General features: G+C 37.1%; 1 protein-coding gene across 4 annotated transcripts in view; it reads right to left on the reverse strand.

Moving 5' to 3' along the window:
* Positions 1-296: 296 nt before the first annotated feature.
* MAP3K2 (mitogen-activated protein kinase kinase kinase 2) overlaps positions 297-17398 on the reverse strand; it is a 55161-nt gene continuing 38059 nt past the window's right edge. For 3 of the 4 annotated variants that reach the window (XM_063340690.1, XM_063340688.1, XM_063340689.1), the window contains 9 exons: positions 16728-16807; positions 14731-14798; positions 11515-11610; positions 8428-8634; positions 7538-7686; positions 5663-5794; positions 4186-4315; positions 2952-3129; positions 297-1145 (listed from right to left, as the gene is read on the reverse strand). In XM_063340690.1, the coding sequence (XP_063196760.1) occupies positions 920-1145; positions 2952-3129; positions 4186-4315; positions 5663-5794; positions 7538-7686; positions 8428-8634; positions 11515-11610; positions 14731-14798; positions 16728-16807 (1266 nt within the window). In that variant the 3' untranslated portion in view covers positions 297-919. The remainder of the gene's footprint in view (positions 1146-2951; positions 3130-4185; positions 4316-5662; positions 5795-7537; positions 7687-8427; positions 8635-11514; positions 11611-14730; positions 14799-16727; positions 16808-17398) is intronic. The other variant, XM_063340691.1, reaches the window with a different exon arrangement.

The raw sequence follows: 17398 nt of genomic DNA on the forward strand, positions 1-17398 counted from the left end.
ATTCATGGGATCGTGGAGGAGAATTGACTCTCAACATCACTATTTTTTCTTATCTAAGATAACCGTCTTCCTCCAAGCTTATGCAACAGAGGTTCTCTTTGGCAGATACAGCAGGAGGCGTTCTCCTAACTATTTACATCCATCAGCTGACCTTTGTCTATTATGGAAATCTTCCCCTTGCAGTATAGTAGTTCCTAGGAGTATGGGTCCATAATCTGTTTACCTGTAATTATTTTCCTATTTAGATAATACAATAATTCTACACCAAAACCTCTAACTAGTACATCAGCGTTGAGTTCTTTTTTGTTTTTTTTTTTCTTTTGGTCACATAGAAGTACCGGTTAGACGCGCTGCTGTACAGAGAGTTCCAAGTTCTTCCAGCTTTATCATTAACTCTCAGAACTGTGTGTTCCAGCTTAAACTGTAAAACCCAGAAACTGATTAAAATGCTAAAATATAGTAAGAACTTAGAACTCTCTGCCGCAAGTACCTACCATATATAGAAGAATCACAGAGAAGTAACCTTCTTGTCCTTTAGCTGCATGTCTATTTTTCCCTGCACCCTGAGTCCGTCAGCGGTGTCAGAAAAAGTCACACAGTTCCTGACTGTCCAAGCATTTGTCTTTTTTTTTTTTTTCCCCTTTAAATAAGGAACAAATATGTACTAAAGTGCTTTATCTACATGAACCACATCAGTACATTATAGAAACAAAAAGTTCTAGTCCTGGTGGGAGCGGGGGAGAGAAGATTCTCATTATAGATACAAAATTTAGATTGTTTACAATCTAAGTGAAACAAAGATTCAAGAGAATATTCTCTCTCTTGTCCTTTTTTCTCCTTTTTTTGTAAAAAAGAAAAATAAAAGTGCAGTCAAATAGAAAATAAATGCAGTAGACGCAAGCTGAGTTGAGGCAGGCTGTTAGTGATAGTGTGCAAACGTGTGTCTTAGCAGTTCATCTGCAAACGGTCGCAGCTTGGCCTCGATAAAAATCCGTTTCAAGAAATCCCGAGCATGGTCGGAGACATGAGGTGGTAGCTGGGGGTTGGTTGGCTGAGTGGCAATTTTAAAGATGGCAGCCATGGCTTCGAACTCTGCCCAGGGGGGCTTCTCAGTGAGCATTTCTACCACTGTACAACCTACGCTCCTGAAACAGAGGCAGAAGTGAAACAGCAGGTTACAACAGAGTCATGCCCTTCTAGGAAAAAGAGAAACAGCAGAAAGTGACTAAAATACCACCATAAAGTAGCATCCGCCTAACTCTACACAGCAACTTCAGCCGAAAACGTGTTTAAAAGAATTGCGTGTCCAGCTCTATGCTTTATCTCCAAGGTACACAAATCACTACATGCATCTTCACTTTATTGCTTGACTGGGCCAAAAGCTATGACCTCAGTGAAGAGATAATTAGTTATTTACCCAGGCAATACCAACTGCGTCACGGCCGTGCCGCGACTCAGCGCTGACACAGGCCACCAGTGCTGCAAAATCCTTGTGCCCCAGTTCTTCAGGCGCTGTCAGGATTTCGATGCACTTGACACCTTTCTTGCTCATTAAGGCCTAATGGAAATGCGAAGCCCCGGGAATGCTCTGAGTACGCTGCGTATATTGCTAGCTCATTAGAAACGCACAAGTTATCACCAGTGAATAATGTGCAGATGTAACATGGCAGCTGAGAATAGTAACACCATACTTCAGTGGTATCTTCCTCTTTTAGTTAAGGATCCCAAAGCTACGCTTAGATTGCCAAACAAAATTTTAAGACCCTAAACAATCTCTGTATACAAAGTTTACATTTAAAGGATTTCAGAAGGCAGAAGTGCGCGCATATGGCCAGAAAAGTTTTGTTCTGTAAGTCCTGCAAGATCAGCCTCTTCCAATACCAAGTGAATGATATTGCAAAATGGATAAGCTCGAATAGGTTTTTCAAGACAATTGCACGAAGTTTTTGGTTACTGTCAGACAGAGGTAATTTCTTTGTACGGTAAGGATTTACTGACTGATAGTCAACCTTCAGTACTTTTTCTTTTGCCAGATAATCCTGGTTTTAACCAGGATTTTCTCCATCAAAAATCATGTATTAGCCTTGCTACAAATACTTCAAAGTTGAAAAAGTCAACTGCCTGAAATCTGTAAGACTGTTCTATTATTCAAGTATAGCAGAATAATTACTAAGTCACCTGAAGCAGGCTAAATTAATTTCCCTGACATTAAAAGTATTGCCATTGGCTGGATATAACTTGGTTCCTTTTTAAACACACCAGTGTTACTGCTCTTGCTTATCTACTGTTGCCCACCCATTATTCTGTGTGTTCACAGGTCACCTGCAGTGCAAGGAGTCCAATCATTAAAATCAACTGTCCGTGGGGCTGGAGCTATGTTAGACTATGTCATATTACACAATGTAGCACAAACATTCATTTCTGAAATTTACCTTTCCCTCTTGATCCTTAAATATTTAATAACAACTTAAACCAAATTTTTGTTTTATACCTCCCATTTAAATCTGGCTAATTCATTCTTATGTGTTCATTTTCTAAAGGACCAGCATTTCATTTTCTGCCTTGCAGCAAAGGCATTTCAGTGATAAAGTTTTGTTACGAGACATTGACTTAACTGATGCTTCAAAGCTTCCCATGGTGCTTTCACCCAGTACCTCTCCAGGATCTATAAACAGTCTGGTAATCCTAACTTCATGCAAGGTCAGTTTCAAAGGATTCTCTTATGATCCCTAAATCAATGGGCTGAGGTTTCATTTCACCAAATGAAAAATTCCCAAATTTCAGCATTACACTCTCCAAATATGACTGTCAGTGCTCACACCTGCCACCTTCTTCGGCTTAAACCCCAGAATTAAATACTCCAACTTCAGGTAACAAACACTTAGACTCTCTTGAAAAAGAGCCCATTCTGACATGACGCCTTTCAGTAGAGAAGGTTTTTTTTAACGTACCAGATATCTGCTTTTCTGCCGTACCCCTCTCCACTAATAACTTCTGGACTCATCCAGTATGGAGTTCCTGTGACAGACTTCATTCCTGTACCAGAGAGACAAATCGTCTGCAGTCGTTTGCTGGCACCAAAGTCACCGAGCTTCACATTGCCTGCTGAATCTCGCAGAATATTTGCTCCTGGAAGGAAGTGAACACTGTGTTACGTTCATGAAAGGCCTGTTAACATTTTGGTACGGAAAATGGTAACGAAGTTTGGATTCAGTGATACAGTGTAAGAGCACCCTAGCATTTCAAGACAGAATTTACTTTCTCTGGTCATTCTTACTACTTTATTCAGAGGCTCAGAAAATAATGAATTGTACACATTGGTTTGCATCCTTGGCCTCTTCCGGGAAGTGCCAGTCACTTTCTAAATCCCTCCTGACAAAATAAGGAATGTGCCATACAAAGGAAATAAAAAGAAACAGTAAAGAAGTTTCCAGACAACTGAAAATGTCTTCATACTCTATCAAAGCAAAATCTCAAATTGTTAGATTTGTTCAAAACACTTATCTGCATAAGCATGTACAAAGTGACTGTGACATCTCAACGTTTTTTGTAACAAAACACTATTGATACAAAGCAACAGGAAAACTGTAAAAGTTTTAGGGAATACAACGGTGTTGTGTTCAACACACCTATTTCGCATATCACCATCTTCCTACATATTCATAACTTGCTTATGCAGCATTTGCAAATCACCCCTGTCTATCTGCAAAAAGTAGTATGTGTTTCCTCAGGTTTCCTGGCAGTAAAACGGAAGCAGTCGGAATCAGGCAAGTCACCTCTGCCAGTCACTTCTTGTACCAGTGAAGTGCTGGGTAATATCTATGTAATTGGTGGAAACAAAACTCTAAAAATAAACTTTTGAGTCCTGATGCTTTCCTCTGCGCATTCTATCTATTCGTAAATACATCATCCTTTGATATATTCAAAACTATTAATATTAAATAAAATCAGAAAGAAATCTATCATGCTTGTTTTGCAGACAGAGACTATGGAAACATTTTCAGAAGTCTGATGCTTAATCTCTCCCCCTCAGCTTACAGCAGTGACAGAAATAAATGATGGAAAGCCATCTCATTGATCGTAAGTCAGTATTTTGGCATTTCAAACTTAATTACATTACATTAAATAGCATTTCACACAAGGCTAGAAAAGAATTTGTAGTAAAGAGCACTGAACTATCATTACCTTTAATATCTCGATGGACAATCATATTACTGTGCAAATAGTGAACTCCTTCCAAAATCTGCCGCGTATATTTACGAGTCACATTCTCTGTGAGTGCTCCATATGATTTCAGTTGGTCTTTGATGGAACCCTATGGCAAACAAGGGGCGTAAAACACTGAAACATTTCTAGAATCACAAGAGGGCTAATAATACAGTTCAAATTCAATGAAATTTATGCCTACATTATGCCTAAATGTAGACATTTAACGTTGCTATACTTCTCTAGATCAACTTAAAAGCACAGATAGAATTTTATCTCCACTGAGAAAAATACAAACTCTGACAAAAAAGAGGATAAATAGAGGAGTTATATACTGAAATGTTAAGCGATTAACAAGCAGCCAAAGAGTTCCAATGTGATGTACAGAACAAGAGAACTGTATTTTCACTCAAACACCACTCTCAATGTTTTTGATGGTTAAATGGTGATACTCAAGTTGGACAAAACACAGCCATTTACCCTGGTTAGTTTATACTCAGGAAAATAAAAAGGGTTCTCAAAAAAAACCACCACATGCCGGGGGATGGTGCTTTATGTAAAAATTGAGAGGTAAGCAAGTCTTGGCTTAAAATGACAGAAATCAGAAATTCATGGTTTTGTAACTATTTCTGTATGACCTGGCTTTGCCACACAGAGTTACAAACTACCAAGTTTACTTCTGTGACGCTGTTCTCCAACGCTCCAAAACATTCAACAAGCCCCCCAAAACAAAGCCCAGGACTCACATTAAAAAAACCAACAAAACACAACCAAAACCCCACCACCACCCCCACCACCCCCCCCCCCCCCCCGCCACAGCTTTGCTTCTCTGGAATAAAGTAGAATCCTGTAACCATTCAGAAATACAGAGCCTACGTTTTTATACAAGGACATTTTATTTAGCTCTGCTGACCCCACCTGGTGAGAAAACGAAAATCTACAGTTTTCTGACCTTAAAATATTTCTTAACAAAACAGTAGAAGAACAGTTCGGCATGTACCTAAGTGCCACATAAAAACCAAGCACAAAGATTATTTTTTGTATGCACTTATTCCCATACCCATCTTAGCTACTTTTTCCCGAAATAACCGAGCGGTTGAGATGGTGACTACACAACAGCACAAGCTGAAGCACAGCAAAAATAAACATTAAAATTCAGGAAGATTCAAGAGTTTCCTAATGATAACACTGTCTTTTCAAAGACATGGCCAGGCACTTCTTATGCCAAGAATCAAATGCAAACAACTTTCGTACACACCACTGTAATTCTGAAAACCCAAACGAGCAATGGAGAAGGCAGGCTCCTGTAAGCACTCGTCAGTCGCCATCTTTCGCTGCTGTTTTTAACTTGGACATTTCTTTAATATCTGTGTGCACTTCTGCAAAAGCTGTCTACGTGGGTGCTTGTTATATTGCATAGAAATGACGGTTGAAGTGGACTGGCTGTCTTGCTTACCCCAGGCATATATTCCATGAATATAGAGAGTGTTCTTTCTGGAGGATCTCTCAAGAAGCCATAATACTGAACAATTCTTTCATGCAGCAGATTTTTCAGCAACTGAATCTCACATTCAAGTGCATTTACTTCCTAAAAGGAAAAGAACAGACAAGTTTTACCATGCTTGATGTAGTAATAATACTGTTTTTGATTTTTTTTAAAGCAGGATAGTATGTATATACTGAAGGGTTATGCAAACAAAGTAACCAAATACCCTTGTAGCTTATGTAAAGTTCATGCATTTTCATACAGGAAAATATCACCATTAAATTGAGGGAATTAAAAAAAACCCAAGGCTTTTCTGTAAATTGACTTTGGGATGATTTTGGTGTTATTTCATTGTTTCTCTTATTCTGAAGTTACATTTGTTTCAGAGACCAACAGATATGAATATGTGTATGAAGTCAGTGATTATGCAACATGTCACAAGCCCCCAGTTTGGTAAAAAAAAAATAAATAAAAAAACCCAATCTTTAAATCTTTGGAGTGGAATAATTAGCATTAATTCTTAACTTTTCCAGGATGACAGACTATACTTTAAAAATGCCTTTGAGGATAACTTAATATCGTAATAATGAAATACAGCAAAGCAAAACATTAAAACATATGGTGCTTTCTCTAGAGCTACCTGAAATACTAAAAATTTTGCAAACAGGAAGCAAGGTATTTTGAAACGACTGTACAGTAAGATGCTGGGAAAATCCTAACCCATGAATTCAAACTTGACCAAATTTCACCTAGAAGTCTTTCATCAAAACTTACTTTTTATCCATCACAGACTATTACTGATACACTCACACTCCTGACGTTAGAAGGAAAACAGATTTTTTGACGCTGAGAGGCACACATTAGAAAATGCTATGACAAGTGAGGTCACAAAACTGTTGCTGCAGGAGACACTGCAGTATTTTATATTTAATATTTTCAAAGCATAATCAGTTGTTTTGTTATGTTCTAAAGAAGTAGTAACATCCGCTACACTAGCAATCTATGGCACAAATGATTCTTGGCTTTTTTCCTTGATCCTACATCACTAGTAGCAGCAACTATAACTGGCAGCCACGCAACTCTGCGGTCAGGCTTACACCCACTGCTTCCCCGGCCTTGCTCCCCACAGTGCAGAACGTAGTCCTAATGCAGGAGAAGTAATAATGCTTTTTCCATCCTGTAAAAAGCAGTAAGTACAGTTTGGGAAAAAAGAAATAGAAGATTGGTGCTACTTTTAAATAGTTTCTCTCCTCAAATGTCCAGTATTTAAAGAAGGACAAGTTCAATTTTAGAGAGAGAATAAAATGACAATGAAACTTTTGCTCTTCAGAGAGAAACACAGTGAATAATAGTAGCTAGCCCTGATGCCCAAAGTTTAAAAAAAAAAAAACCAACCCTGAAAAAATAAAAAAGATAAGAATCTCAAACTGTCTTCATAGACAAAATATCCTTGAGAATTTATTTTCAGGAGCACTTAAATTAGTACAGATTTTTTTGTTTATAAATGGAACTTGTTCTAGTTCCCATAACTGTAAATAATTACATATTTCTGATCACACTTAATAATGGACCGTTTAATTTTAGAGAGTGAAACCGCACCAAATTAAGTTATGCATGTTCACTGTATAAGGATATGTCTGAAAATAAAAAATGGGATGCAACATTAAAAATCAGGTAACCAAAGTGATTCTCGGAGGTACTAACAAAACAGCATTCCCAACAACGACACGAAAACACAACAGGTTTTAAAACATCATCCTCGTCAAGTAAAGGAGCACCAGTCTCATCTAGAACACACCACTTCAGCAGAAGCCCTTTACAAACTCTCTCATTGGTATCACTTACCTTGCTCGTTTCTGGACTATCGGGATCAAACTGAACTTGTTTAACAGCCAGTTCTCTTCCGGTATCAGCATCGTAACACAGATACACTCTGCCAAATGCACCTTGACCCAGCAGTTTACCAAGTCTCCAGTTAGTTGGAGCTCGTGGTGCTGAAAATATAAGTATGTTTTGGTTTTCAAATGAGCTTGTTATTCAGCTGATCGAGAAAAACTGGAATACACAGAAAATAATTTTTTTAAAGACTAATTTTTTCAACAACAGAGACTGTGTGTCCTAAACCTCACCATATAAGTTACAAAGATCAACAAAACTTACTGTAAGATGGAAAACATGAGCTACCTAAATTTATTCACAAAATACTTTGTGGTAGAGATAGACATAATTAAAACAACTAGCAACAGCTAATCTGAAAAACAGAAAAAGCATGTTAAACAAATTTAGTAACTTTTTTTAAAAATGGGACATAATTAAAATTAACCAGCTACTGAAGTCATCACAAAATATATTTGCTCCTGAAATGCCGGCAGATACAAAACAGTACCACTTGAGACCTCCAATTTGTCAGAAAACTTGACCTACATCTGCAAACATAAATAGTAACTGCAATCTGCATAACCTTTCTTAGGTCTTTAACAGTCTAACAAATTATCAAAAATATTTTACAGTGTTTTTGTTATCACAGATGGAAATACCATGTGAAAATCTACATGAAGTTTGGCACAGTAAGCAATGAAAAAACTGATGAGCATACAGTCTTGACTTTTTCCTATTAGAGAGACAAAAACATATTATTCAATTGCACGTATTTTGATGGCACGCTTAGTTTTGACTTGATATACTAGAAAGGTAGGAGAGTTTTACAGTGGAGTTCACAAAATGCCTTAACTTACAGCGACTGGGTGGGCTGATGTCCATGACTGACAAGGTAGGATTGTCTATGTCACTTCCCCTCCTCCTCATGCGGTTATCTTCATACTCCGGCGTAAAGACGCTGCTTCCGCTACTGGTGCTCAGCGAGTGATCAGTAGGACTGAAACTAACTGGTGATCGGAAGCTGTTCCCCTGAGTCCTCCTGGCTCTTGGAAAAGTTTTACGACCTTCAACGATACACAAAGAATACTGATGTTACACTACAAAAAATACTGCTGTGCAATGTATGTATGCAAATACTTCATGAATTCCACATAATGTAGTTCTAATCTTCCACAGTGTAGGATATAATGTAATGATCGGGAAATTTACTGGTTTAATTTTGCATCTAGAAGAAAACAAACATTCATCACAAATGTATGTAAGGATTAGACTGTACCAAAAACTGATTTACGTTTAAGTGGCCAAAATTGCCACCAAATTCTGGAACTGTTCTGACATGTAATCGACAGGCTTTAGAAACCTGGAGGGCTGTGACAGGAGAAAGGAAAATACCCTGCCTCTACTTTTATTGCTCTATTAAGATGTAAATACTAAATTTCTCATAAATAGGAGAGTGATAGATATGTTTACATTCCAGTAGTGCCCAGGCTGGTATCTTCTTCCTGTAAACTTACAAGATCTGAATACAGAGGAAGACCTACACATGGAATCAACAGGACAACCACAAAAAAAAAAAAAAAAAAAAAAAAAAAATCACAAACAATGCATAATTCAGAGATGGCTACAGCATTAGAATAAAAAAAAAAAAAGAAAAGAAAAGATCTTCAAAAAGGTTAATTACAACCAGATGACTAACAGAAGTCATGTTAATATATTTAGATAACACAAACATTTTTAGGTCAGCATAGCTTGATGAAGTTTCATCCTACAGAACTCAGAAATAGCTGAAGGAATCTCCAATTCATTAGGTATTACACTGGAGAAGGAGTTCCCAGGGAACTGAAGAAGGTAGATAAAATATCTTTAAAAAAGTGGGCTCATATTTATATACTAGTCTGGCCAATTCAAATTGCAAGAAAGATATGCAAACAAATTATTAAGCAGTTTCAAAACCCACTGAGAAGATAAGGTGATAAACCAAACATAATTGGTTTGCCACATGTAGCCAATCCAAATTCCCCATTTAACTGGGACATTCTCATAAGCTAACTAGTGTAGCCTTGCATACATCAACTATGTAGAGTACGCCCAAGACAGATTCAGAGCAGTTATCAGTGATATACAGCACATACCAGTACATTTAGATTGGATATTGGGAAGAAATTCTTTACTGTGAGGGTGGTGAGGCACTGGAACAGTTTGCCCAGGGAAGTTGTGGATGCCCCATCCCTGGAAGTGTTCAAGACCAGGCTGGATGAGGCTTGGAGCAGCCTGGTCTAGTGGGAGGTGTCCCTGCCCATGGCAGGGGGGTTGGAACTAGGTGTTCTTTAAGGTCCCTTCCAACCCAAACCATTCTATGATTCTATTCTACGATTCTATGATTTCTCATCAAAGGGGAGGACAACTTAAGTAGACACCCACAGCAGTTTACCTTCAGTCCGCTTCCATACACTATTTTAACTGATGGAACATAACACACTGAAATATTGCAGATGACATCAAGTTAAGCGTGGCTGGAAGTGCATTAAAGATAAAAATCAAATTCCACAATGATATTAAGTTGGAGATGACTCAGAAATCAACAAGATAAAATTCAGTAAGGAAGTACAACGTACATACTTAAAGAGAAATCAAATGCAGAAACCACAAAGTGTAAAGTAACTGGCTGGCTAAAAGTCGTGTAGAGAAGGATATAGGAACTGTAACAGACCACAGACTGAACAGCAGTCAGTATGGAGCCTATGAAAATAAGTACGGTGTCATTCTGGAATGTATTAACAAGACTGTTACATACTGAGTTATGGTTATATTCCATGTTATACATAAAGTGTCCATGAGAAAAGCCTTAGCTAGAGTACTCCATTGAGTTTTCACCATTGTAAGAATGGAGAAGCGGCCAGGAAAAAAAATAGAAAAAAAAAAAAAAAAATGAGGCTTGCAAAAATGTCTGAGGTAAGGCATAGGGCTTGAAAGAAAACTAAGGAGATGAAACAGATTGTATGTGATGTAGTGTTACATGTGGGCAGTGACCAGTTTTTCACTGTTAAAATGGAGTAACTAGTTACTAGCTTCATTTGCAGGAAAAATTATTCAGAAGACAGAGAAAGGTAAGTTATAAGATAAACTATCTTTGAAGTTAGTTACGTAAGGAAAATTAGTGTCTCTTCTCTTAAAGTCCATTTAGAGTTTACTTAAAAGTCAGCATGACAGATCTTTGCCTCTTTAATCTTGCCTTAAAGCAAGGGACTGGACTGAAGCTGCCTTGCAGTCCTTCAATTTGGTATTTCTGTGACTTCTGTAACAGAATTCTATTTATTGCTGTGCTCGTTCCATACTGCCAAAGAAGCCATCTGGTCTTTGGAGAAGTTTCTTCTTAACACTTCTCAACTAGTGCTTGACACACCCTCAAGTCAAACAATCCTTCAGCTGCTCCTCTTTCCCTCCTTCGGAAATTTAACAGGTGTTGAATTGACTTCACCAGCTAATTGTTAATTCTCAGTTTAAATCACTGCTCTTCAATTTTACTTACTCTTTTAATCTGAGAAACTGTTATTAGGAACTCTACTGTATTTGGGTTTTATTTTAAGCAAAACAAGGAATGACAAACTAACTGACATATCTACTTTGGATAGAAAAGGGTCACAAAGGTCAAAAGCTTACACTGGATGACTTGTGCATGGCCAGTCACAAAGACAGAGAACATTTTCAGAGCCGTGCACCTGAGTCATGAATTCTGTAATCCATAACTTTACCAGAAGTAAGACTGCTCAGCAGCTCTACCGATCATTACAAGTTTAGCAACTGAATCTGGGGAAAGAAGTTAAGCTTTCAATTTCTTCAATATTTTCATTCATAAGGATCTTACAATCTAAATTTTCTTCTTCACTTTTTAACAAGAGAAAAACAGATTAATAAAGTAAAGCTCTTGCAGTATTCGCACCTACCGTCGTTGTAGTCTTGTTGATGATATGAAATATGGTATCTTCGGGGATAAGTCCCCCCCTTTCCAAATTTCTCAAATATTGGGATATCATACTCTACTAGAAAATAAAAAGATACATTTCAAAATTTAAAATGTGACAAAAGCATATTAAATTAACCAGTTTAGTACTATAAACTTTAACATGGCGGAACATATCAGTGGATAAGCTTCAAGTTGAAGCATCAGAGCAAAATGATTCTAGAACAAAAGCCACAAATCTAACAAATCACAAGAACTAAAAGGACATTCAGACAAAAGTTCCAAAGGATCAAGAATTCAATAGCTCAAGTGGTTTGTAACCTTGTGCTTAAAAGAATGTCAGCGGACTGCAGCATGCCTAATTACTCCAGTTTTAAAAACAGTTTCTAGAGGAATCTGGGAAACTACAGCTCACCAGGAAAATTGGCAGAACTGTTACAAAGCATAAAATTTCAAGATGCATAAATATGAAAAATTGGTGAATGAGTCAACACAGATTGAATTACTAAACCACATTCAATAGGTCCTCTTTTAAAAATTTAAATTAAAGAAGAAAAGTATTCATAAGATAAAGGGAAAAGTCCCTCATGCATAAATAACTGGATAGAAGATAAGTACGTAAGATCAGAGTAAATGGTCAACAGTTTCACAGGAATCTGCACTACAACTCATACAGTTTAATTATGCATGAATTCTCTGGACAGAACAATGAATAGTGAGGTGACAAAATCACTTGAAGAAATAAAGCCAACAGCAGAATTGCAGAAAGCCGTTAAGAGTATACGTGACTGGATGCTAAAATGGCAGAAGAAATTCAATGTAGGCTATGTTAAAGGACTGTGACACAGAGTTCCAATAAAGCAGCAGATGAACTCTCTGTACTGGCTAAGAAGCAAATTAAATGCTATAAATCATTAAGATATACTGAAAAAAGTTTTGGTCTACTCCATTTCCAAGGATTTAGTGAAAATGGAAAATATTTAGAAGTACAGAGATGATCAAAGATATAAAAGTGCTTCTCCGTAAGGAACGCAGGCCTCTATAGACTAGAAAAGCAACAGCTCAAAGGGAGACAAAGAGGTCTATGAAAAAAAGAAAAAAAAAAAAATAATCACAAAGGGCATACTTCATAGAACACAGTAAGTTACACAACAACTTGCCACAACATACTGTTGATACTGAAAAGGTTTATACGAGTTGAAATACGGACTGGAAAAATTTGTGGAAGGAAAAAAATATAATCCATCAAATCACAGAAAAGCATCTTGCATCTGCAGAGCCCTTACGCCATACAGGGCTAGGAATATATTCTGAGGAAGGAATACCACATGCTCCTCTACAGAAGCCTGGTAGGATGGTTATGGCAGGAGAAAACACTAGGCCAGATGGACCTTTTTTCTGACTCTATATACCATTCTGGTTTTGTTACACATCAAATTAGGAGAATAAAGATTGAACATGGAATTAATGATTGCTGGCTATCCCATTGTTAAAATACCAGAGTACCCCACAGGAAAAAAAGAGAAAAAAAGTATTGCAAGATCATCATATTAGGAAAGTCACCATAATAAACAAACACAAATAAACTAGATTAAGATTACCAAAAGCAAACTAATTTCTGACATTGCCAACATTTTTTGGTATTTATCACTGCCACCTAAATGCTTCTTATACATAGTTTTAGTTTTATTTTCATTTAGAAGTGATGCAATCTGTTAAGCACTCGAGAATCCTTAGAAGAGAACGTACACAATCAGAGTTAGCTGGATAAAGCTTAATAAACAAAAGAAAAAGAAGCCTTAAAGTATATAATAGACCAAAAAACCCGAAACACCCCAGATTCACTGGAAGCTTAATTATTGTTCAACAGAAAAATTCTGTAGTGAGGCAAGTCCATGAGAGAGACCTCAACACACTTTCAGTGTCACCCACTGCACTTCGCATCCTGAACCAAGCACAACAATTCCGATTCAAGCCAGAGTGTCGGACGAAAACAACATTAGTGGTGACGACTGATTTATAGGCACAGCACACAGTTCTCCTTCATCCTTTCGCTTTGCAGTGCTTTCAATTACAGAAGTCACGAGCACTTCAAAGCGATCCTCATTTCACACAGGAGAAAGCGAAGGCTCCTTGTACTGGTTTTGGCTGGGATAGAGTTAATTTTCTTCATAACAGCTCCTATGTTATGGAGCTCCGATGGTGCTACACTTTGGATTTGTGACCAAAAGCAGTGTTGATAAGGTAGGGATGTTTTAGTTATTGCTGAACATTGTTTACATAGCATGAAGGCTTTTTTTGTTTCTCAAACTGCCCTACCAGCAAGTAGGCTGGGGGTGCACAAGAAGTTGGCAGGGGACGCAGCTGACCAAAGGGATATTCCATACCGTAAGAGATTATGCTCAGCAACAAAAGCTGGGAGAAAGGAAGAGGAAGGAGGCTTAGTGACATGGTTTAGTGATGGTTTATGTCAGTGTTAGGTTGATGGTTAAACTCGATGATCTGAAAGGTCCCTTCCAACCTAGACAGTTCTGTAATTCTGTGTATGGAGTTATGGCATTTGTCTTCCCATTAAGTAACCATTAGGTGTGATTAAGTCCTGCTTTCCTAGAAATGGCTAAACCTCTGCCAGCTGATGAGAAATAGTGAACAAATTCCTTATTTTGCTTTGCTTGCACATGCAGCTTTTGCTTTATCTATTAAACTGTCTTCAGCTCAACTCCCGAGTTTTCTCTTTCACCATTCTGAGTCTCTCCCCCGCCCCACTGTGGGGGAGTGAGCACGCAGCTGTGTGGTGCTTAGCTGCCTGCTGGGGTTAAACCACAACACTCCAACATTAAATAAATTAACCAAGGTTAAGTGACAACTTAGAAATGGACTTTACAGTCCAGTTTAAAACTGTTGTGCGTCACTATCCACTGCATCATTTATTCAGAGTTTTTCAGAGGCAGATATGTTATACTACACACACTAACAACGGTGTTACACACAATAATCTAAAAGAAAATAGTTGGAAGATCTTATATTTCATGGTATTTTTTTACCATGTGCATTTGGATTCGATTTTATTGGTTTGTTTTATCCTACCATATTAAGTTTGTGTAATACAATAGCTCTTAATGTGAACTTCCCTTCTAAGCCCTATTATTTGCAAGAGGAAGAGTTCTGGAAAACCATTACGTCCAACAATTTTGCCTACCTGAGAATTCCTGATGATTATCTGGATAGCTCTGTGCTCTTGGCATCCGAGATCTGGGATAGTTGTCTCTGGAAGCGTAAAAACATACAGCATCTAAAACATACTGCTGTTAATCTTGTACTTAAACATTTAACCTTACTGTCTCACAATTCTTTATGACTGATGAAAATTTATTGCTATACAAGTTGTTGCACCTGTTACGTGGAACCTAATTTTGAAAATCACATGTAAACGTTATCAATACTAACTCAAGATCAGTAACAATGGAAAAGCTTGCTTATTGAGCTTAAGTAGTAAGAAAGCAACAGACTGTGTTAATGAGCAATGGTATTAGTAAAAACATGAATTATCGCAAGTAAAGCCACAAAGGAGCACTGTTATGTTTCACACCTTTATGGCTAAACACAAAAGTTTATAGACTGGCAAAATATCTTATACATCCGACAAGAACTCTTGAGGAAATTTAACCAAAGAAATGCAGAATCTTTTAACGTCTCGAAATAGTTCCTCTTCTCTCCATGAAAGTCATAGGATTAAGAGAGTAATTTTATTGAGTTATAGAATGATGAAGAATTTTTTGGTTCTTACATGATCACATTGTTTCTTACCTACAGTTGGTATGTAACTCCCAGCCACCAAAAGGAATGGATGGGATTGCCAGTCAGAGCAACCGATTACAGTATATTTCCATAAACATACCAAAACAATGTCCTCCTTTTTCTGGTAAGAATTTCTCTAATGGGTAACAGAAGCTAAATGGAGACACAAAACCTACATCTTTGTAGGAAATATTTGAATGGGAAAAAAAAAAAAAAAAAAGGAAAACAAACTAAGTAGAGGTGACATATGAAGTACATAAAAAAACAAGCAAAAGAAGTTTTGAAGAAGAAATATTATGAGTTGAATTAAGATTGTTTTGTTTCCCCTTCTTCCACTCACCCCTACCCCACAAAAACCTAAACATTTGGAAATTTGGCAGAATTTCTATCCTATGTAGCTACATTAACCACTGTGTGTGTATAACCTATCACATTCCAACCACAAAATACTTTTCATGTCTATTGTTTTCTTGCTTGTGAAATGAAGACTCATTATTTAACTCAAAAATATATTTGTTAGAGCAAATGTATTTGTGTACTCAAGTCACATATTCTCAAATAAAATGGTATTACGGAATACAATAGCTCTGATTAATTAACACAGGCAATGATTTCCAACTTTTTACCTTCCTACCAATTAAATACTTAATTAACAGTATTATTTGTATAGTGGTTCCAAATAAGCGAGTAGCCAATCTGCGCAACATAAGACCCAAGGTTATTTGCCTGACCAACTGTAAACCAGAGGAGCACGCTCTGTTTGGTTTACCTGGTGGCTGAGAAACTGTGGACAGTGACCTTCTCAAAACACACGAATCTCCTTAAGAGGTCAATCAAAACATATTCTCCAGACCCACCACAGTACACATGCTAATGGACAGGTTTAAACAAAGAAAAATAAGTGGGAAGTCTGCAATGGGAACAAGGGGAGAGAATGGAGAGTAACTGTAAAGAAAAGCAGGGGATTGTCTCTTGAAGTCTTTAAATGATTATATCCTCTTTTTTGAATTGGGTACCCTCTACCTTGGAAGAGGGAAGCTTACTTCATACAGCAGTGCCAAAGAAATGTAAATTTGATGGGGCAGCTCACTGCCAGGGAATGTACTTCACATATGTGTAAGAATGGCAAAATTTAATAAAAAACTTCAGTACTTCTTTGTAGGATCTACAAAGTGTTTCAAATGGAAATTATTAAAAAAAAAAAAAGGCAAGCTACTTCTATTTTCTGTGTATTAGTAAGCAATTAAGTTTCAATAAGCTTTTATAAATGTTCTATAACTTACAGAGGAATTTCTGGAAGAAGTTCAGCAATGGCTGTCACTGGAGATTTATTATAGGTTACAATTGAAATATTATGCAATCAAGTAAAGACAAATAAAGAATGTAAGTAATTTTTACCCATCTAAAGGGCTGTCAAGTGAAGGACAGCTTCCTGAGCCAGAGTTTTCAGGACTGCTCAAAGACAATGGATCCAGCATCTAACAAAAAACAAAGGGAGAAAGACCAACAAGTTCAAGTTTTGGTTGCTTTTGTTTTGTTTTTTTAAAATACTTCAAAGTTTCTGTTTTGAGACACCTAGTAAAAAACAAAACCACACCATAAATATTAATTATTAGTGAAAAAGTTTGCTGACATAGTTGAACCTGCATTGCATTCTGCAATCCTGAAAGGACTGTATCATTTTTGTTACATCTAACTAGAATATAGTTAAGGTATTTAATACTTCGTACACTTTGTACATAAGAAGTTGTACTGCTACATTCTTCCTGTACAAGCCATCGTCTCTCAATATCACAGCAATATCTGCATGAGAGTAGCTTAACAGAATAACAAAAATAAGGTCTCTAACGGATAAAAATCTGAGACAGTTTAAAAAAAACAAAAGTGGATTTTGTTGTCATCACCAAAGAAAAAAATCTCAAATATGACACAGATTTTGATGAACACAATTTATATAATCTCTGTAGTGGCTTAAGTATGGCCAACTAGCAGTCACAGAAAACAGCTGAAATCAAATACTGTAAAAAGCTTTTAAACATTTATCTCTAGTTAGGACTCCAAGTGAGTTA

The sequence above is a fragment of the Chroicocephalus ridibundus genome, chromosome 7, assembly GCF_963924245.1.
Source record: "Chroicocephalus ridibundus chromosome 7, bChrRid1.1, whole genome shotgun sequence".
Classification (NCBI taxonomy): Eukaryota; Metazoa; Chordata; class Aves; order Charadriiformes; family Laridae; genus Chroicocephalus; species Chroicocephalus ridibundus.